Source organism: Lutra lutra, chromosome 11 (genome assembly GCF_902655055.1).
Source record: "Lutra lutra chromosome 11, mLutLut1.2, whole genome shotgun sequence".
Classification (NCBI taxonomy): domain Eukaryota; kingdom Metazoa; phylum Chordata; class Mammalia; order Carnivora; family Mustelidae; genus Lutra; species Lutra lutra.
Genome location: NC_062288.1, coordinates 92,585,260 through 92,608,063, shown reverse-complemented (window position 1 = coordinate 92,608,063; position 22,804 = coordinate 92,585,260). Strand labels below are relative to the sequence as shown.

Genomic DNA, 22,804 nt, shown 5'->3' with positions numbered 1-22,804 from the left:
GCAGCACATGACCTTTTCATGCTAGCTTCTTTCATTTTGCAGTATGCATTTAAGCTTCCTCCATTATCTTTTATGGCTCAAAAACTTATTTCTCTTTGTTGCCTAGTAATGTTCCATTGTACAACGCTAAATTTGTGTATTCATTCACCTATTGAAAGACATCTTGGTTGTTTACAAGTTTTGGCAATTATGAATAAAGCCAATTATGAATATTCATGTGCAAAGTTTTGTAGGGGCATACTTTTTGGTTCATTTGGGTAAATACCAAGGAGTACTCTTGCTGGTAAGAATTTGTTTAGTTTTGTAAGAAACTGCCAAGCCATCTTCCAGAGTGGCTGTACCATGTTGCATTCCCATCAGCAATGAATAAAAGTTCCTGTTGCTCTCCCTTCTCACCAGCATTTGATGATATCAGGGTTTTGTGGGGTTTTTTTCGATTTTAGCTATTCTAATAGATATATATGGTATTTTGTTATTTTAATTTGCACTTTTCTAATGACATATGATGTTGAGCACCCTTTTCATGGGCTTATTTACCATCTATGTGTTTTCTTTGGTGAGATATCTCTTGATCTTTTGCCTACTTTTGAATTGACTGTTACTGTTGAGTTTTAAGAGTTCTTTGCATATTTTGAATACCAGTCCGGTCTTTTTATTTCCTTAGTAGTATCTTTGATAGAGCCGAAGTTTTAATTTAATGAAGTCCAACTTACCGCTCTTTGCTTTCATTAGTCACACTTTTGGTGTTTTTTTCTCAAATGTCATTGCCAAACACAAGTTTGCCTAGCTTTTCACCTGTGTTACTTTCCAGGGAACAGTTTCTTTTTCAGCCTCTTGGTTTCTCAAGATTGAGTGTAAGTTGATACAAAGAGAGTGAGTATTGGACATAAAACGTATTGATTAGTCAGTAAATCTAAGATTGATGCTTAAGGAAATGTCAACTTTTAAAAAGGTTATCTCTGAGTAGTGTCAACATAGAATAAATTCATTCTAAGATTATCTATATTTTTGATGATTTGCCATATTGTTTAAAATACTTGGCTATTTTTTGAATTTTAAACTCTGATTTATTCTTTTCAGGAAGTGATATTGTTTTTATTTAGCTTCAAGACTCTGAAATTCTAACATTTCTATATATATATTTAAAGCTGAAAACCCAGTCTTTGCAAATCCTTGCAGTTTTTGAGAAGCTTTTCTCTGAGGTCACACACCTTCTTTTAATGATCCCTTTGGAGATAGTTTTATCTGTGCTTTGAATAGGTTAGCAGCCCCATTCAGCTGCAATTCTGTTCTAACAGGAATTACACTGTAATAGAGATAGAGACAGACTGACCGACTTACACCTCCCCATGTAAGGAAAGAATGATAATTTCACTTGTCAAGGAAGGCTTTTAGGACAGCTGAAAAGAGTCTCTGCATTAATGTCTGGCTTCTACTTCCCTGAGAATGCACATGAGCCTGTTCTAAGAGGATTTAGGGGGCCAGGTAGTGATTGGATTCTGAGAAGCATTTGTCAGGGTGGGTTCTAGGTATCAAGCAGAAATACGGTTAGAGGGATTGAACTTCTCTGAATGTTTCTGCTTCACCATAACCTCACTTCTGCTTTCAAAAACAGGTGAAATCTTGGGGCACCTGGGTGGCTCAGTGGGTTAAAGCCTCTGCCTTCGGCTCAGGTCATGATCCTAGGGTTTGGGGATCAAGCCCTGCATCGGGCTCTCTGCTCAGCGGGGAGCCTGCTTCCCCTTCTCTCTCTGCCTGCCTCTCTGCCTACTTGTGATCTCTGTCAAAAAAATAAATAAAATATTTTTAAAAAAAAACAGGTGAAAGCAGAGGACATTTGGCGTGATATAATGTTGTGATATATATAAGAAATGGGTTTGGACTCACCTGGGCTGTATCCTTGGGTTGAAAAATAACTCCAAGGGTCATGAAAATGGCAATGATGACAGCTGCCCCCATAGCGGTCTCTTGAGTCACAGTGCTCTTGTATACACTGTTTGGCAACCCACTGCATCTGTCATTCTAGGCTTATCTAGCCCCACCTCAGAAGTCTCCTTTGCTCCTCTTCTTTGTTGCATTCCCCATATGTTGCACTGCATGTATTCGTCATGCTGGTTGCAAACTCAACTTTTGTTCAGGGAAAGACTACAGTAGCTTCTTGTCAGGGTGTGTCCTTTATTCAACCCTTGGAATCATTTGAGAGCTTAGATTATGTATAAGTCTTAGAATGGTGAAGGCCTTGTTTCATTTCCTACCTGACTGTATAGTTGCCTGTACGGTTTAAAACCATCTAATCCCTGGGGGTGCCTGGGTGGCTCAGTGGGTTAAAGCCTCTGGATCTCGTGGTCCTGGGATCGAGCCCCGCATCCAGCTCTCTGCTCAGCAGGGAGCCTGCTTCCCCCTCTCTCTCTGCCTGCCTCTCTGCCTACTTATGATCTCTGTCAAATAAGTAAATAAAATTTTTAAAAAAATCTAATCCCTGGTCCTTTGTATGTCATCCAGTTATTACTCTCTGGAAATTCACGGATGCTTCTTTGTCCCCAGTGTTCTAAAATTTTAAAATAAAATGTCTTCCTATTGTTACTGTGCTGGGCACCTACCTGTCAGGCCATTTCAGTTTGAAGCTAATGTTCTTCAGTTCTTTTTTTTTTTTAAGATTTTATTTATTTATTTGACAGACAGAGATCACAAGTAGGCAGAGAGAGAGTGGGAAGCAGGCTCCCCGCAGAGCAGAGAGCCCAATGCGGGGTTCAATCCCAGGACTCTGGGATCATGACCTGAGCCAAAGGCAGAGGCTTTAACCCACTGAGCCACCCAGGTACCCCATAATGTTCTTCAGTTCTAAGAAATAGTTTTTATTTTATTTCTGATAATTACTCCTTTCTCTCTTCTCTGGTTTTTGGAACTCCTATTATTTGAATGTTGGACCACTTAGCCCAGCCTTATTTTTCTTAATGTTTCTCTTGCATTTTGTGCCTTGTTTTATTTTTGCTCTACTTTTATGAGATTTTTCTCCACTTCATCTTCTATGCTTTCTATTAAACTCTATTTATCCTGTCAATTTTTTTTTATTTTCAAGAATTTTTTTATGCTCTGAATGGTGTTCCTTCTCCTTTTTCATCCTCATATTCTTTGTCTTCTTTTATATAATCTGTGTATATTTCATGGATGGAATATTTTCTTTCAACTCTCTAAGAATTCCCTAGAGAGGAGGCTTCAAATCTCTTTCCAAAAAGGTAAGGTTCTGGCTGCCAACTGTTGGAGAGCCCAGTGAGGGAAGAAATCTGGGGATTTCTGCATTCTTCAGATGGTCAGTTAATCCCCCACTGTCTGTAAAGTATTTGTACCTGCCAGAGTGGTTGATGAAATCTAGTCATCTACTTTGGCCACCCCCTCCATCCTTGGTTTGTGAGGCACCTGAGACTGCCAGTTTGCAAGACTTCTGAAGGTTTTGGTGTATAAATCATGTTGGTTCTCATCAATCCCACCCATAGTTTAGGAATAGACTATAGGAGCTCTGGGTCACTTACCAATTTTCCACCTGCTTCATCTGTTACTATCTGCTCACTGTTTCTCTTCTTTTTTCTTGGTTTATACCTTTAAAAAAATCCATTTACTGTAATTTAGTAGCATTTCTTGTAAGAGAAAATGTGGGTGTTAAATCTGCCATCTTAACTGAGAAGCTGGCTTGTTCCTTATTGCTTAGAACTTATAAATTCTACTTGGTCCCCACAATAAAATTCCATTATGTAGTTTGAGGGTTGGCTGTTGCTTACTGGCATCAAGTAAAGTCTCTAATGCCAAAATAAGATGAATCATCAGGAGCAGGGATCATGATGCTAAGTCCAAGTGATAACTACTTCCATTGTTGCCAGTTAATATGAAGGAAACCACTGCAGTGGTAGTTAGTTGTCCATTTTGTTAAAGGAAGATGACAATTTTCCACAGATTTCTGCTTTCTCCACCATGTCAAGCCCCAAATGAAACTGTCAGATCACAGTATTTTTATACTATAGTTTTGTTTTGTTTTGTTTTGTTTTTTAATCACAGAAAGAGTAGAAGTTTAAGAAAACAGGAATATAATTTATGGAACTACCAGCTAATCCTTATAGTATTATGGCAAAATGAAAGATACATGTGAGATATGTTCATTCTCTAGCTAAAGTTGCTCAAAAGATAGTAAAGGGAGTACAGGAGAAAGAACATTGATGTTTTGGTTATTCATTTTTAAATAGAGTGTTGCATTTACTCTTCACAAAATTTGAGAAGATACCTATCCTAAATACCATAGTCATCACTATAAGGATCAGAGGAATTGAGTAATTTACAGGACCAGAAAGCTAATGTGAATAATTTGTAAGATTAAAGCAGTAGATTTGAATCCAAGAGAGAATGACTATAAATCCTTTGCACTGCATGCTACTACTTTCATAGAATAGATTTGACAGCAATTGTCAGTAATCGTGATATGAAATTGTGGTAGAGAATGGTTTTTTTAAGCCCAATTAATAGGTAACATCAATCAAAAGCACTCCTTCTCTTAATTGACTTCTTGAGGAATATTGCAGAGTAGCTGACTTTATACTTACAGTAGGAAATGAATGACAGGTCTTTGAAAACTTTTTCCTAGCACTACCTTCTTGATTTCAGGTCTGGAATATCTACTCTCTAATTGTAGTTTAAAATATCTGCTACCAAGTACATTGAATTTATGACCAGATTAACTCCAAGTATTGAAAATAGAAGGTAATCAGAGATGTCGACAGGATTCCTGCATTTCTATAAAACGTGTCTCCTAATTTAAGTAAATAGATAAGTATTGACTAAGTTTCATTTTTCTACACTCTCACATTTGAAATTAAGAGTAAACATCCATAAGTAAGATTCTAACATGGGCTCTCATGTTAGTAAGTTACATTTTATTTCCACAATATTTGACTGACTTTCTAAGCCAAAATTCTAGCTTTTCCTACTCATTCCTTAAGTGTCAGAAATCCTTAATCTTTCTTTACCTAAGTAAGTAACCTTATTTGGACCTATGTGGTGATCTAGCCGAGGATGATTAGTTTAATCAGTACTTTTAGGAATCTCCTCATTGAATTTCCTTTCCATTTTTTAAAGATGCATGATTTCCATACTGATGACTTTTTTGATGTTTCTGGTTATATTCAACAAGAAGAGAAAAACTGCTTTTCCAGATTATTTCCCCTAAACACATGACACTTGCAAGGCTCTTTACCCTATTGCTTACCCACCCCCTTGCCCCAATCCAACACATGCTCTGTCTCCTGCTCCAAACCTTTGTTTTTATGCCTCCCCTGGAAAGCTGACTTAGCTCTTTCATGCTTACTCTCTAAGCCCTTCTTCCTCTTTTTACAAATTCTTATTGACTATCTACCACTGCTCTACCAGACATTATGGTTGTGAAGGTAAACAAGTCATTCTTGGTGAGAGTCCACACTTATGCACATGGTTACATAATTCTACCCAATGATGGATGCTTTTAAGCTTTATGTATGTAGGACTTTGGTTTCCATTGGAGGCATCAGTATCACACCCTGTTTCTTTAGGTGGCCAATCTAAGAGGTCATAATGAGGAAGAAGCTATTTCTTTTTCTTCAGACTGTCCTCACTTCTCTAACTAAAAGAGACAATGGGGTTTCGTATCTTATAGAGAGCCTAAAAGTACCCTCCAGGCAAGAATTAGCTCCTACAGTTTTCAAATGACTAAGCTCATACATTTAATGTAGCCTATGCTACACTTATTATTGTGTATAGGTATCTTCTCTACGACCTTGTGGGTTCTTCAAAATTTCTCCATGTGTTTTATATGTATTTTATGCTCTATATTATTAATTTTTAATTCATTTTGCATTTTCAGACCCATTTATTGATGATGAGACTTTAACAATTCCATGAATGAAAGATTTGGAAACTCTTTAGTGAATACCAGTGTCCTATCACGTGCTTGCCAAACTGTGATTGGCTAATTCAGAATTTCGAAGGGTATTTTTTTGGTTAAATTATGGATTTTATTATACAACTGTACTTTTAAAATTAGAGATAAGCAATACATTTTTTGAAGTTTTTGGAAAGGAGACAATGTTTCTGGAATCTTGCAGTTATCTCTGACGTAGGGAGTTCTATCTATTAAAGCCGTTGTGGAACATTCACCACCACCTAAATAGAAGGTATTTAAGACACATAGCAGCTTTTCCTAACTGTTCCCTAAAGCCCTGCTGCTACTGCATTTCCACTGACCATGTTTAAAGTCAATGGGATTTTTAAACTGTAAACCTTCTAGAACCTTTTATTTATTTATTTTTAAACATTTCATGCCTATGTAGTTCTGGTGTTGGCCACCAGGTAACAGCAGTGCCTTGAGTAGCTTGAGTCTCTTGAACAGGGAACCACCCACAAACTGACAGAAATACTAAACCCCATACATTCATGAGGGAAAGGAGTAAGTGTCCAGAATTTTTAATTCCTCTCTGGCGATACATGGACTATCAAAAATGCAGGCATAAATTATTAGCTGACGGTAAGTCACCTCCCGGTCCTGCAGCCCACTGTTCTTGTGAATTATACTTCACCCCAGGACCACCAAGACAAAATGAAGGCTAACCAGGTGGCAAGGGACAGCATGGCTCATGCAGGGAAAGCATCCAAAATAAAGAGATTGGGTCCCAGGGGAGGTTTGAGGAGAATTTTGAATATTGAAATGTCCAAAACACTAATAATATTTATGAGAGACTTTTTTAGCCATAAGAAACAAAGATATGCCAATCTAGAAAAATCAAATATGTTATTTTAGACTTTTCTCTTTCCTTCCCCCTTAGCTATCCCTCTGGGTATTCTAGTTGTGCGTGGAGACTGTGATTTGGAGACTTGCCGTATGTACATAGACCGCCTACAGGAGGTGAGTTTCTTTAGCCAATTATTTCTTCTCAGTTTTCCATTTTTGTAAACAATTACCAGCCATATATATTTACTTCTGAAATGACGCATCTGGGAAGGAAGTGGAAGTGTGGTGTCCTCGTCCTTTAAGCACTGACCACATCTTCTCTCTCTCCGACCCCCACGGCTATTTTCCCTCCACAGGTGGTTGAAATGGGAAAGGGTATTGCTCTAGTGTGATCCATAACTGTAGCTTGGAGCTTCTTGTCTTCTTGCCAGACGACATCCCTGTGTTTTTTGAGTTGTAGAGAATTTCAAAAGGTCCTGATCAATAATGATGGAGAACAGACAGTTAGGTTATTTAATGTTTTGTATCTAGCACTCGGGTCAGAGATCACTACATTTTTAAAGAAAATATAACTTCTACAGGAAAGAAAAACCTTCTGTCCTTCCTGGGAATGTGTATCAGAACACAGGATACTCCATTTTGCTCCTCAGTCTGATTTACCACAGAGAAGGACAATGGAAGAGACCTAATATGTGGCATTCCCACTAATCTGAGCTGCATCAGCAAAGTCAGGAGCAAAGTCAGGAGGCCCAGACCCAGCACTGTGGTTGTCATTGATTGTTTTTGCCAAACTTTGAGAGGGAGTAGTCACTCTCTTCATTCTACAAATGATGAAAAACATAAATAGCCACCACTTCATCATTTTTTCTTGATGAAAGGTGCAAATTTAAATAATCTTTTTCTGGATGTGGTCTAGACATTTGTATTTTTTAAGCTATTGGGTAATTCTGATAGATACCACAAGATGAACAAGTCTCTCCTAGATGACACATTCTCCATAAGTAAATATCACAAATAAAGAAGATATATAGCACTTAAAATACCATCAAGTTGGGATGCCTGGGTGGCTCAGTGGGTTAAGCCTCTGCCTTCGGCTCAGGTCATGATCCCAGGGTCCTGGGATTGAGCCCCGCATTGGGCTCTCTGCTCAGCGGGGAGCCTGCTTTCTCCTCTCTCTCTGCCTACCTCTGTGCCTGCTTGTGATCTCTCTCTCTCTGTGTCAAATAAATAAATAAAATCTTTAAAAAAAAATACCATCAAGTTGTAGCCGCTTAGCTTTGAACTTGAGATTCTAGTTCTTTTGGTGGCAGTAAATTCAGGCCTAGGAGGCATAAAGTTATATGAAAACTTATGAAGTTTCCTTTTCAGCATTTTTAAGGATAGAGATGGAATTGTGAACACAATATATTTTGAGGTAAAGACCAAACTTTGAATACTGATAGGGGCGAGAGAAGAAAAGTCAGCAAATTTTACACTTGTGTTTGTTTTTGTTTTTATATTTGTTTTTACCAAGGGAAACTTCAACTTGTTAAAATTTGTGGACTTAGTAGTGTGTGACTCACACCCAAATCGATATTCCTCAAACGCCACAATATCTCATTTTTCCAAATGTGTTTTTATTTTATTGTGAAACCTCTGTCAGAAAACCTGCAATAAAAAGGCAAATCATAAATCATACCAAAGTTTTTTTTTTCTTTTTAAATCTTGGGTTACTTAAGATTTCACAGTAGTCTACGACATGACTGATGAATTGACTTTGGTGAAAACTAACTTATTGGCATGCTTATAATACCAACAGTCAACTGAAAGCGAGATTCTTTAAAAAAAAAATGAATGAATGAATGAACAAATGAAGTCAAAAAAGGAAAAGTTTTAAAACTAAGTTGGGCACAGAGATCATGTTGGTAAATCCCCGTGGGAAGCAGGTATGAAGACAAATGTACCCAGGATTGCTGACATCTGTGAATAGAATCACAACCCTCATTAACAAAGAAGCCTTCAGGACATGATCATGGTGACAACTTAGTTATAAAACTTTATAAAGGGAGCCAGTCTCTCAGAATCTGCCAGTAAAACTTCATTAATTTCAACCCTATTAATTTGCACTTCGTGATCATGCAGAGGTGGCCAGTGATTTTCTCCTGGCTGTCCAAGAAAACCTGTGTTTGCCAAGCACTTAGTGGCAGAAACACAATTACTAGGACAGTTTGTATTTGGTCTAAGATCAATAAATTCTTTCTAAGTACTTAAAGGGATTTTAGAAGTTTTCTTCATAAGCCAAAAGTTCAGGTGCAAATTAAATATGGCACCCCTGTATTAAAATGAAATTGCTCGGTTTTTACTTTTGGTCTTGTTGATCCTTGAAATGCTCTCACTCCCCTCTAAAACTATTTAGGATGTCTAGATTTCAGTAGCTAAATGGCCTTTCTTCTCTCATTCCAGGCTGGTGTGTTTTTGCTTATTTGGGGCATTACCTTCTTTGTGTAAGGTTGATGAGTTTGGAAGAGTTATAGATACTTTCTAGATGAGTTTAATACTCAGTCGGAGGTTCAGTTGATAGAGGTATAGAAGAAGCTTGTTCAAACTAATCTTAAGGTATGGATTTTTTTTTTTTTCCATTTTCTCATTAGGACCTGCAGTCAGTTTCTTCTGGCTCCCAGAGAGTTCATTACCAGGTAACATGTAATTGACCCCCTGTGGTTGTTTTCTTAGCTCCCCCCAAAAAAGAAGGTCCTTCTTTCAATCAATGCTTCATTTGGATTAGAGGCCAGATCTTCCCTAGGGATAGAGTTCACTCGAAGACCCAAGTGAAGTGGACATTCTGATTCTTTCCCTTTTCCTGGTTTTGGACTATCCTAGTGTAGCACAAATTTGGACTGTGGATTTTCTTCCAGGTCACTTAGAAAAGATTATAAAAGGAAGCGCTTTCAATGATAAATATTAGAAGCTCAGTTCAAACTAACTTGACAGGGTTCAAGTCTTATTGTTTCACCTCAGCAAAAAGTTCAGGTCAAGGGTGGATTTTATGTACCATTTAGTCAAGCTTTATGCTTCATTTTTCTGCTGGTCTTTCAGCTCTGTTCTCCTTGTCTGTCAATTTCACCTCTGAACTAGATGTTTCCGTGTCCAAGATGGCTGCCATTAGCAACCAGGGCTGCATGTGTCTTCTTCACATCCAGGAAAGTGAGTTCTCTGTTTCCCACAACGATCAAGCAAATGTTCTAAAATGCAGTCTGATTGGCGCACCCTGGTCTTTTGGACAGGATCTAAGAAACCCAGCCTGCCTCTCTCTCGTGACCCACGTCAAATCGTCAGGAAAACACTCAGATATCCTTTGCCCCAGCAGTCTTTGGGAAGACAACAATCTCCCCACTTCCCTGCCCCAACTCTGTTGCACTCTCAAGCCATCCTCTTACAAATTAGATTTCTCAGGCATGGTTCAGATCCCTGGGTACAATATACCCCGAACTGTAAGGGGCAAAATGAAGCTCTGAGTGGTCCCAGTAAAGCCCTTTTCTCTGAGAAGCCATTCCCCTTCCCTACTAGAGGGGTGTGTGGGAGTCAGAACATGCCAAGTCTCCCTCCATAAATAAATCCTGTCCTAGACCCTTTCATACCTCCATGTGGGGGATAGGTGTTTAAAGATGTCTCAATCTGTGAATCCTGGTTTAGCACCTCACATTTGCTTTTGGATTCTTTTTTGCTACACCTAAACATCCTTTCATATAAACAACATTTTTTTTAAACAACAATTTTTAAAAAATTTTATCTTGTAGCCTCTAGGTAGCATCTCTGTCTGCTGGTGGATACCCTCTACCATCAGCCAAGGATACTGACAGGAACAACCTTGGTGTTCTTATTTGTTTGTAGGTTTATGTTTCAAACAAAGTGCCCCACTATTTAAGAGTCTTTTCTTCCATCTGGCTACAATAAAAAGGATAAGAATTCACTTAGGGTGTGTTTACATTGAGAAAATAAACTACTTCGGAGACTGTTTTTTATCAACCATTAAAAGGCTAATTTCCACTCCATTTTTTAGACAGAGCACAACATTCCTCCTGTTGGTTATTTGCATATTTACCTGAAGACTCTAAGTTTAATTTTATTTTTAAAAGCTCAGTACCTGGGGCGCCTGGGTGGCTCAGTGGGTTAAGCCGCTGCCTTCGGCTCAGGTCATGATCCCAGGTCCTGGGTTCGAGCCCCACATCGGGCTTTCTGCTCAGCAGGGAGCCTGCTTCCTCCTCTCTCTCTGCCTGCCTCTCTGCCTACTTGTGATTTCTCTCTGTCAAATAAATAAATAAAATCTTTAAAAAAAAAAAAAGCTCAGTACCTTTAGAAGCTAACGCTAATCTCTATTTTTTTAAAAAATTGACTCTAAGACCTATAAGGTTCGTGAATCTGTCTTTTCTTTTCTTTTTTTTTTTTTTTTTAAGAGTCTGTACTCTTTTCTCAGGAACATTTTGCATTTTGCATTTTTGTCAAGGCATTTTCAGATTTTTTTGCTAAGCAGTTTATGAAACTAATACATCTGTTTATTATTCTGACTTACTTGATATCATCGTTTTGGTGTCAGAGTTTTAGTAGGTGGATATTTTGTCCCATGTTTTCTTTTCCAGAGATCTTTTCCATGATCTCTTTTCCAGAGATCAGGAAATGGTTGAGACTCTAGAATATGAGAAGGGTATTTGTTTCATTTGTCATTTGGTAACAAAAACATGCAGAAGAATTATTCATCTAACTATATCAAAAGCTTGTGTTTTTTGGGTTCCTTGCAGTTAGGTCAAACTTTGGTGTCAAAACTGCTACATTATGAATGTCACATCAGAAGGCTTTATGCCCTGACCACGTAGGATAACCAATTCAGGGACCAACCATGAGTGTCAGGAGTATTACTGTGCCCCCAACCCTCCTTGCAGAGGTACAAATAACAGGGGCCTTTGAGTATTAAGGAAGGAGTGGAGTAAAGGAAATCTAGGGCAGCCAAGTTCTGCTCATGGCATAAGAAGTTTACCTGAGCAAGACTTTGAATTAACCCGGCCACGGAGTAGGGAGAGAGTACGAAAATTTCCTGAGTGGAGCAGAGGAGAGCTGCTTGAGGTAAGGAGTTGGGAGGAAGATAAACATTCCCATGTGGCTAGGACCTTGGGCAGTCAAGAAGAGACGGAGTGAGTAAGAGGGATGGTGTTTAGAGAGCTTCTGTTTTAGCCACCCTAATTTTGTTATGCCTGTTAGATCCAAGAGATTTTGGGGTGTAGAAAATGAGATCTGTGACTTTTCAAGCCCATTGAAAAATTCATATCTGGATGTAGAAACTTGTACTTCCTACGTTAGGAAGTGGGTGGGACTTAAAACTGCAAGGCTGGAGGTGATCACCAGGGAGAGCTGAGACAGAGAAGACTCGATGTCACACCTGCATGCCCGAGTGGGTCAAGAAGAGCACAAATTTAAGAGAACCATCAGTCAAGAAGGGTTGTGGAAACTGAGGTGAGTTGCAGGAAAACTGGAAATCAAGGAGAAGGTAGTGTCTTGAAAGCCAAGAGTGAAATGTATTTCAGAGGGGGATGCAGTGAAATGTGTCAGTGCTGTGGAGAGGCTGAGTTGAAGTAGATTGAGTTTTGTGGTATTCTGAGGGCACGTAGAAAAACCGAGGCACAGAGGTGGTATTAGCTTTACAAAGAAAGTGACCAAACCAACTGGCAGGAAATTTAATATTAAATCTGTGTTTCCTAACACAGAAACTGATCATGTCAGTCTCTAGTCTGTCTTGGTATGGGGGGCTAGGGGGCGATGTAAAAGAAAGACCTGTCAGAAACACGGACCACAAATGGCCTTAAATGCATTTAAGTGGACTTTCTTGTGTATAGGATAACACAAGATAAGCCTGGAGAATTAACTGTGATGGCACCAGTAAGTTAAGGGGGAAAATGTTGGGAAATTCCCATCAGCTCACTCATTGACAGCTGACATTTTAGCTGACTGTTTTCTAAGGCTAGAAAAAACTCAAGAGAAAACCAGCATTTAGAAAGGTATATAAGTGCCCAAGTCACCTTATTAGTGAGCCATATGGCAGTTCCTAATCATTTAAGCATGTCATTCCCAAATTCATAGTGAATTGCCAACAAAGCACTAAGGCTCAACAATGACACCTTGTATTAACCTAACAAGGCATTATGGGTTATACAAGAATGCGCTGGATATTTATAGCCTGCTGAAAATTCCTGCCTACACTGTCTCTGAGGTCAAAACACAAAGGCCCCTCCATCTTAACGGCTTCTCTTATAACCTGGAACTGATAAGTGAGACAAGCGAAATGCACTGTACTGGCGGATTCAGGATATTCTTGAGCTTGACAGATAGGGTAGAATTCTTAGAGAAATTGGACTCTGCCGACATATTTGGTAGAAAGGATGCTTCTTGAGGCCATCTACAATGAGATAATTCCTTCCCTGTTCCCTCTCTGGTCTTCATTAGTACCTTTTTAACCCCAAGTTGATAAGTTAAGGAGTAGAAGGAGATACAGCTGTTCTAGTGATTCTCAACAGGGGGAGATTTTGCTCCTTTATTAGGACAATTGGCAATTTGGACATTTTTTTGTTTGTCACAGCTAGGACAGGTGGTGCTCTTGATATCTACTTAGTAGAGTCCAGCAAGGCCCCTAAACACCTTAGAATGCACAGGACAGCCCCCCCCCACTGCAAGGAGTCATCCAGCCCCCTAATGGGAGTAGGGAGATGCTTGTGAACCCTTGAGTCATTCTGATGGCTCTCAAGACATTCTTGAGGCCCATAGGCTGATAGAAGTCCACAGGAGAGGCAAAGAGGAAAGACCAGGATGAGAAAAAATAGGGCAGGGAAACAGAGGCATCTGTGACTAGGGCAGAGGAAGATAACAGAACCAGGGATAATGGAACCAGGAGCAGCTGGGCTTTTTGTAGACATCCTAATTCCCCTGCACAGTGTGTGTTCCAGGGAGGACTGACGTAGTTGGCACACAGGAGTGTGCTTTCCAGAATATTATGAGCTACCATCTGAGCTTTTAAAGACTACAATAGGGTTCAATGGTAGCTGCAAAAAAAAAGGCATTCATCCAGGTGATTCTTCCTCTTTAAGAATTGATTTACTTAAAACTAACATTAGAATGGCTGGGGTATTTCAAAATAGATATACCATTTTCAAAAAGTTCTTTCATCCTTTAGAAGTGTCTTTCACTTCCATAGGAAAAAATTCCTGGTCAGATCTGAGTCTGTATCAATTTGTTCATCCTCTGATCCTTTTTCTCCATTTTACATAATGACCTGATCTTCTGGGAGAGGGGTCTATATAGTCCATCAGAGCACTGTCGTAGGCAAACAGCTTTTGCTCATAAATACTTGATCTATTTCTCTTCTCTTCATGTTGACGATCCTTATTCATCTCTCTCCTTAATTTGTTTTCTGGATATTAGAAGTCTTTCAATGGATGGGTTGAAACTAGTTTAAGGGAGTCATCCTGGGAATTAATTTAGTCTCAGGGAAGGACTGGGGTTAGCTAGGAACTTAGTAGAGTGTGGTTCCTTTGGGCTAGATCAAAGCTGTCAGAAATTGATCAAATAAAGAATTAAAATAAGACTTGCCTAGGGCCAGGTCTGTTGCAAGTGAAGGCATTACTGCTAATAACACAGACTCGCACAGACACACAGAGTAGTTGTTGATAGAGGACATTCTCACACAAAAGAGCTCTTAAGAATGTTAGACTATCTCTCAGTTTCCTCTTTTACCACACCGTCATTATTTCTTCACTTGTTCAAAGCTGCTTTTGGGAATGGGCATCCCTTTTCTGTATTCAGCTGCCATAGGAGTTATGGGTAGTTTGAGGAGAGAGAGGTTTGAAGAGAAAGAGTTTTGAAAGATAAAAATAATAGTAGCAAGTCTATCAAAAAGGCTTATAGTTGGATGGAGAGGTGTAAACACACAGTTTCTACCCATCCCTGGTGGGTCTGTTCACCAAGGATAAAGAGATACGTTTATCTACTTGGTGATGAATGGAAACCAAAGGAATGAATAGATGGGTTGGGCAGGCAGATGAGAAATGTGGGTGTGTAAACGAGAGATCGATGTACAAGTGAAGTGGTTATTGACTGGACATTATTGAATGTAGTAGGGGTTCCCAGTCCAGAGGGACTTCTGTTTTTCCTCTTTGTCTTTTACATCTTCCCTCAGTTTTATGAAAGAGAAAAAATTTCATTCACAGTGATGGTATAGTTAAATGCTAGGTGAATACTGTTTAATTGAATTACCTACTGGAGTGTGTAATGGGGCTGCTGGGCTTTCATTAAATTATGTGTGCATCAGCTATGAGTAATTGAAAGTAAATTAAGGGCAAGTTTGGCATACGCGTGCCAAACAGTGGTTCAGGTAATTTCCTTATCAATTACATAGAACTGATGCCAGTTGACTTTTAAATACATATATGAGAAATAACAGGTTTGCTTTTGGGCATGCAGCTGTATTTTTAGCCTGAGAAACTGATTTTCCATTAACATACAGTAAAAAAAATTCACATATCAGGGATTTTTGAAATAAATTTGTTACATTATTCATTTAAAGAGCATGCAGTTTTACATGATTATCACATTTAGAATGGGAAGGAGCCTGGTATGTCCAAGATGATATGATTCTGCCTACATTATAGAACAAGGACGGTCATATTCATCTAAATCACACCATTTATATGAAGAAAAATAACATCACAAAACGAGCAGGTCCCTTATCTCCTTGGTTGATTGTAGAGTTGATTATGTAATCAGAGACAAGTGAAGGGACTCGAAGTCCTGAGTTAGCACCAGAAGCATCTATGTCCTTGCTGGTGGCACAGCTCTGTGACTTACGTGAATTCCCCTGGCCACCAAGCCCCGCTCACACAAGTGCATTTCTTAAGTGTCTACATAGATCTCTTTTGAAAGGTGCATATTTTCAGCTCGTTTTTGGTTCTATCAGAAATTAAGTCTCTTTACATTCATTTTAATGTGCAGCCTTCACAAAGCAGACATACTTCCGGCCAGTCTTGCTTAGTGAGGCGCATGTTGCTGTGTTCACCCTAGCAGGGCCACCAGTCTAAGGTCTACCCTCGGGGCAGGTATTCACCCTTCTGGGAGGGGCTCTTTTGTTTTTCTCATTTCCCCTTTTCAACTCCAGTCTGATTCTTCCTCTGCCCTGCACTGTTCATGACCCTCCCGCCGCCCCTGAATCCAGGGTTCCTAAATGCCATGGTCACCTACTCTACCTGTGTGCCAGGCCCGGTGTGAGGAGACAGTCAGCTGCTTACCTGATCGGGGCACATCACCTACAATATGTTAACAATGCCAGTTATTTAAAACAAAATTACTTCAAATTCACTAGGACCTCTCTACTGACATCACCATCACTCATACTTTGATTATCTTTTTTTTGAGTAGGAGAAAAAGGGGCGTAGGTAGACAAGATGTAGAAAGTACAAGAATCCTGGTCACCTGGTCACCTATGTGGTCACCATTAGTTAAAATAAAGTTCTTTATACACATTTATGGGCCATGGCTCTAAGTTACAGAGAAATCTTTTTCAAGACTCTTTATTCCTGTTCCAATTTTAATCCTTCCTCATATGCATTTGTCTTTGATATTAAGGTCCTCTTGATATAAGGTTTGATGTAACCCTTGATATAAGGTTCTCTTGACTTCCATTTGCCACTTGTGTTGTGAAGTCTGCTGGGTTTTATAATCCTGGCTTATCTTAATTTTCTGATTGTGTATAATTCTAGACTTCTCTTTGTTTTTTAACTCGCCACTCAAAGTAGACCTTAGGATGATATCTTTCTAGTGTGTACCTTTTGGTATCTTTCTGCATATAAAGTTTCTTTCTATATAAAGTTATACACATAGACATAGAAGGATACACATTTGTTTTTTTTCTTTTTAATAAAAATGGATTTGCATTCTTTGCACACTCACTATATATACTTCTATTATATCACAACTTATTTTTAACAGTAGTATACTATGACGATTACATTTTGCTAATAAATGAAGCTCTAACTCAGTTTTTTAAAACTATTATTCTACTCCATGGTATCTATTTAACCCCGTCTGTCTGGATAGACATTTAGGTTATGTACAGCTTTTGCCATTGTTTTTCTAAACAAAGTTGTAGTAAGCAGAGCTGTACAGATTCAAAAATGAAGCTGTAACAGCAGTGACGATCACATCACATGTGAAACAACTATGTCACTTGTATGGAGTTGAGAATTACAACCATGCAACACAGCCAAGTTATCTGAAACTTATTTAATAAGAATTTATATGAATCTTGTTTCAGTTTCTCCACTCTGAATTGTGGTTCACTATTGTTCTCATTGATTGCTGCATTCCTATGGGATTCTCAAGCAGATGGGACAAAGGGAGGGGAAAGTGTGCCAGCAGTGTGACTGGAGAATTTGAGAGAGGAAAAATTTTGATTTACCCAAAGGTTGTGAATTCTGATAAGAAGTATGTATGGAAGATTAGTTGGACAGTTAATGAAAGCTGAAACTAAGAAAAATCCTGGAATGTCGGAGTCAAAAGAAGGTTTTCATAACCATTAAGATTATTCTGGCTTTTGCTTTCTTCATGTTTTTGCATGAGCTGAGTTAAAACACAACTTCTGTCCAACTTGACCTACACAAATTCCATCCATTCTTCAAAACCCCCCACTAATTCTAATTCCTCAAGAATCTATAAAACAGAGTATATAAGATCATAACCTCTGAAGTAAAGGAGACTGCATTTGAATTGTGACTCTACCTCTAAATGGCTGGGTACTTGTGTGAATTTACTTAAATTCTCAAAGCCTCTGCTCTTCATTTATGGCTCACTTTTAGGTTCTAAAGAAGAGGTTCAAGAAGAATAGTGGGGATAGATTGTAGGAGAGCAGATGGGGCTAGATTATATGGCTTTCTTAGTGACAGAATGGATATGCCATAAGAATATGGCTTCAAATCAACCTCCCACATAAGATAGTAGCCTAATATTCGTAAATGAACTCTGTGGTAGTGGCCTGGTGACCCTAAAACCAAGAGGGAAGGTTCTGTGAATTTTGATCGTAATCTCTTCCATACATAGGCTTCAAGGGGATATTTTTCCCAACATAGAACATTAAGTAGGGACAATAACATAAAAAGACTGGTGGTCTAAATTTTATTTAATACAGAACCACCAAGGGATACAGAAATAGTTATGTTTGTGAAAAATTCTCAGAAGTAAAAAAGGAGCATGCTATAAAAGAAGGAAAGAAAGGAAGGAAGGTTTACCAGTCACCCACTGTTATTCTCCAAGTAGTTGACAGCTTGTCGAGATGATTGTCGCATATCTTTTAGTTCCAGAAAATGGAGATGAGTCTGGGTGGGAGCCGTAGGTGGAAGACTTAAAGTTGCAGGAAGGGATGTAGGAGAGCGAGAGTCAACAACCTACTGCTGTGCTGACATGATGGCCACTGGCCTTTGTTATAAGTAGATTGTATGATTCAGGATTGCACCTACCGACAGGTCTTAGCTCTCTATCAGTGTCAGGACTGCCTGAAAACCGCTGGCCCAGACCAAAGGTTTCAGATTTGAAAGGAAAGAACCTTCTTAAATGTGAGCTGACCCTTCGGTGTGCTTTCGCAGCTATTAATATCTTCTGCTGTTTTCATTACCAGGCTCCAGTTCTGTGGGCAGCCGACTCAAGATCCTTCTCCTGAAATCAATGGCTTTTGACAATAGCTAGGAAATAAAATCATAATTAAAATAGCCATCTCTTGGGAAAAAAAAAAAGATGTTGTAATCTGGTAAATCAGATACATAGCAACTCCAAAAATTAGGGGGAGAAGATAACTGGAAGGCACCCCGGTGGTTCTTAGTGCAGTAGACACCCTCTGAAGACATGGCCCATGCTTCGTTCTCCTTTGTGAGTCTCACCTCACATGCCTTGCACTTCATTAGCTCCCATCAATACTAGTTGAAAAGACTGAATATAATTGTGTCAAAGGATTAAGAGTAATGTGAGAGTAATGTGACACCTGACCATCGAAATAAAAAAAAAAGATAGCAATAAAAAAAAATAACAAAGATAAAAGAAAAGATAACAATTTTGGTGAAACTAAGTGAATATCGAGCACAGTTACTATTGAATGGGGAATATTATTGAATGGGGAGAGAACAGTCAAGTGCAGTGTTCTGAAAAATATACTTTTGGTAACAGAAGGCACTCGGCCTTGAAAACAATACCCTGTATTTGAGGCAACTCTCTAGCATCTGGTAATGTAAAAAAGAGGTGTTGGGGGCAAGCACCAAACCAGCAATGGCCTGAGTTCAGCCTTAGTTTGAGTTATTTCTTTTTTGTGTCTGCCCATACAAATCTGTCCCTGTTGTTTTCTGTTTTCGAGCACAAAGATGTTTATGGATAAAATAGTTTTGTGCTGCCATAGCATCATCTGAATGATCTAGTCTGAAGTGTGGCCTGTGTTCCATGAGCCCCAAAGGCACTTAAAGGTCAGAATTGTTTTAGGTAAAAAAATAAAAATAAAAGAAGTCCCAGCTGCCCCAGCATTACTAGTGTAACATAAAGATATCAGCACATCTACGTGTGCTGCCCCATGGGTTAAACATTCCGCATGTCCTTCCATTTATTTCCCAGAAGAACCTTTTATAGTAGATACCATGGTCGCCATTTTACAAATGAGGCATCCAAGGTACGGAATAGATAAGAAATTTGCCCAAAATCTCAGTTAGTAGGTGGTGAGGCCCCAGGACTGTCCTGGGCACAAACTGGTGCTCTCGGCCACCAGAATTCCACTGTCTCTAGACTCCACTTGAACTGGACCGTATACCATCCCTTGCGCTATTATTCCTTCTCCTCCATAGAGCTGCCTTTCCTAAACACCTCCAGGACAGAGACACTCTTGTCCCCTCATTTCTTGGTCTGATGTCATCCTACAACAATAGGAGTTTTCCAAACCACCGCTACGCCACTTAACTTTTAGATGTTAAGAATTTATAGTTTGATTCTCTACTGCTGTCTTTTGGGTTTCATAATAAAGGGTTACCAGTGAAAAAGTCCCTGTAGTATATGGACCAGATTCAGCATAAAGGATGATCTTAGCTGTGGGATATCTTCTTCCCGAGTTCTACTTAAAAAATGATCAAACATCACAACCATTGATGGGACAGCAATGACATGATGATTCACAAGATCAGCTTTTTTAAAAAATGGGCCTGTTGGGGAATACAATTTCTATGAAATCGGAATGTAATATAATCACAAAACAAGCAGTCTTGTAATGATTGAAACCACAGGTCTAAAAAACTCAAGGGTCACATCTAGTCTGCTGCACAGCCTATGCACTAAGAATGGTTTTCAGATGCTCAAATGCTTGAGAAAATCCAAAAGAATATTTTACAATTCACATAAATTATATGAAATTGAATTTCAGTGTCCACAAATAAACTTGTATTGGAACACACACGCAAAATCAGTTTTTCAAAGCAGACTTTCTCATTAAAAGTAGTTTTGGGCTCAGTTTTTCAACTCAATCAAAATACAACAACCTCAGCCATGACCAGATTTTCCTTCCTTCACCTGCTCTTTACCTCCTGTTCTCCCTTGGATCTTTTAGATGTTGTCCTAGTACCCAGCTGTGCTGATTAGCTGGATTTTTTTCTGTCTTACTTTATAGGTTGTGGGTATATTTTGTGGGTATGTTTTACATTTTGTCCATCTGCTGCATTGAAACGTCATTTTAACACTGATTTTAGGTAATCTTCAACTTGTAGGTCCTAATGCAAGTGAGATCCTTTCATCTGCATATGTAGGCGTGGGCCAGATTAGATCCAAGGGGAAAATTTTGCTGAGACTTGACTACTTTTATATATCTTTTTAATATGTTAATTTTTCTGGAGAAAACTGACATGTTTATTGAATTGCCCAGTCTATGTATGCCTTTACATCTATTTCAGTCTTCTTTAAAAATTCTACAACACCCACCAGTGGGATGCCTTAGGTAAAACTAAACATTCTAACTCACATGACTTCCACAGGGCATTCTATTTTTTTTTTTAATTAACACATAATGTATTATCTGTTTCAGGGGTGCAGGTTTGTGTGTCATCAGTCTTACACACTACACAGCACTCACCATGGCACATAGCTTCCCCAGTGTCCATCACTGAGCCACCCCATTCCTCCTAACCCCCTCCCCTCCCCAGCAGCCCTCAATTTCTTTCCTGAGATTAAGAGTCTCTTGTGATTTGTCTTCCTCTCTGTTTCATCTTGTCTCATCTTTCCCTCCCTTCCCTATAACCCTCTGTCTTATTTCTCAAATTCTTCATATCAGTGAGATCATATGATAATTGTCTTTCTCTGACTTATTTCACTCAGCATAATTCCCTCTAGTTCCATCCGTGTTATTGCACATGGCAAGATTTCACTTTTTGATGGCTGCATAATATTCCATGGTGTGTGTGTGTGTGTGTGTGTGTGTGTGTGTGTGTGTGTACCACATCTTCTTTATCCATCCATCTGTTGATGGACCTCTAGGTTCTTTCCATAGTTTGGCTATTGTGGACATTGTTGCTATAACCATTAGAGTGCACGTGCCACTTTGGATCACTACAGCTGTATCTTTGGGGTAAATACCCAGTAGTGCGATTCCTAGGTCATAGGGTAGCTCTATTTTCAACTTTTTGAGGAACCTCCACAGTTTTTCAGAGTGGCTGCATCAGCTTACATTCCCACCAACACTGTAGGAGGGTTCCCCTTTCTCCGCATCCTCGCCTCGCCAACATCTGTCATTTCCTGACTTGTTAATTTTAACCATTCTGACTGGTGTGATGTGGTATCTCATTGAGGTTTTGAAAATTTTGAAATATGTAGTTTAATTGCATTGCATTATAAATCCTTCCCAGGCTTGGGTAGGTAATAACTGCATTTTTACTTCGGAATTCAAATGCTTTTCTAAAAAAAAAAATATATATATATATATATATATATATACACATATATATATTTATTTATTTGAGAGAAAGAGAGAGAGTGAGCACAAGGGGCAGAGGGAGAAGAAAAAAACAGACTCCCTGCTAAGTGGGGAGCCTAACACAGGGCTCGATCCCAGGACCCCAAGATCATGATCTAAACTTGAAGACAGATGCCTAACCAACTTAGCCACCCAGGTACTCCTCAAATGCTTTTTAATATAGGATTTTATTATATTAATAATTCTCTTTTTAAGAAATGACAATTTTTTTATGAACAAGGCTGAAGGAGCGCCATAAAGGAGGGAGAGGGTGCAAACCTAGCTCAGGGGAGCTACATTGGCGAAGTTAGGACCTTCCTTGCACACCTGGAACCATCTCCTAAGACTCCGGGTTGATCTGCAGGTGACCAAGAAAGTGTTCAATTATTTTTTTTTTTTAAGATTTTTTTTTATTTATTCATTTGACAGAGAGAGATCACAAGTAGGCAGAGAGGCAGGCAGAGAGAGAGGAAGAAGCAGGCTTCTGAGCAGAGAGCCCGATGCGGGGCTCGATCCCAGGACCCTGAGATCATGACCTGAGCCGAAGGCAGCGGCTTAACCCGCTGAGCCACCCAGGCGCCCCGTTCAATTATTTTTTAATGACATTTTTTTCTCATGAGCTTCTTGGGATTTCAGATCACTTTGATAAGCTGTGGAAAGCAGTGACATACACACCTGCATGTAGACACACTGAATTTAGCATAAAATTTCGGGGAGCTAAGGCTCATTGAACTTACTTGAGGATCCACTTAAACCTATTTGAAGTGTTTCAAAGGTCTCTATTCTTTGGCAGCCACAATGCGTTTTCACAGAGCGAACTGGTAACATTCTCTTTAAATAAAACCTCTTTAAGGAAGTTGAGTTATAGCAAATGCCTGTGAATTAAGGTGTAGAGAAAACAAATGAATAGAAAATACACAAGATAAATAGGCACATGCATAAAACTCTTGTGACACACGGACACTCATGCATTAAAATGTGTACAGTTAGGCCACTATTATTTTGTCTGCCTGTGGTAAGCTAGT

General features: G+C 39.1%; 1 protein-coding gene across 1 annotated transcript in view; it reads left to right on the top strand.

Moving 5' to 3' along the window:
* DGKI (diacylglycerol kinase iota) overlaps positions 1–22,804 on the top strand; it is a 447,257-nt gene that overhangs the window by 333,749 nt on the left and 90,704 nt on the right. Inside the window, 3 exon segments of the mRNA XM_047695648.1 lie at positions 6,840–6,919; positions 9,376–9,420; positions 9,860–9,928. Of these exon segments, the coding sequence (XP_047551604.1) occupies positions 6,840–6,919; positions 9,376–9,420; positions 9,860–9,928 (194 nt within the window).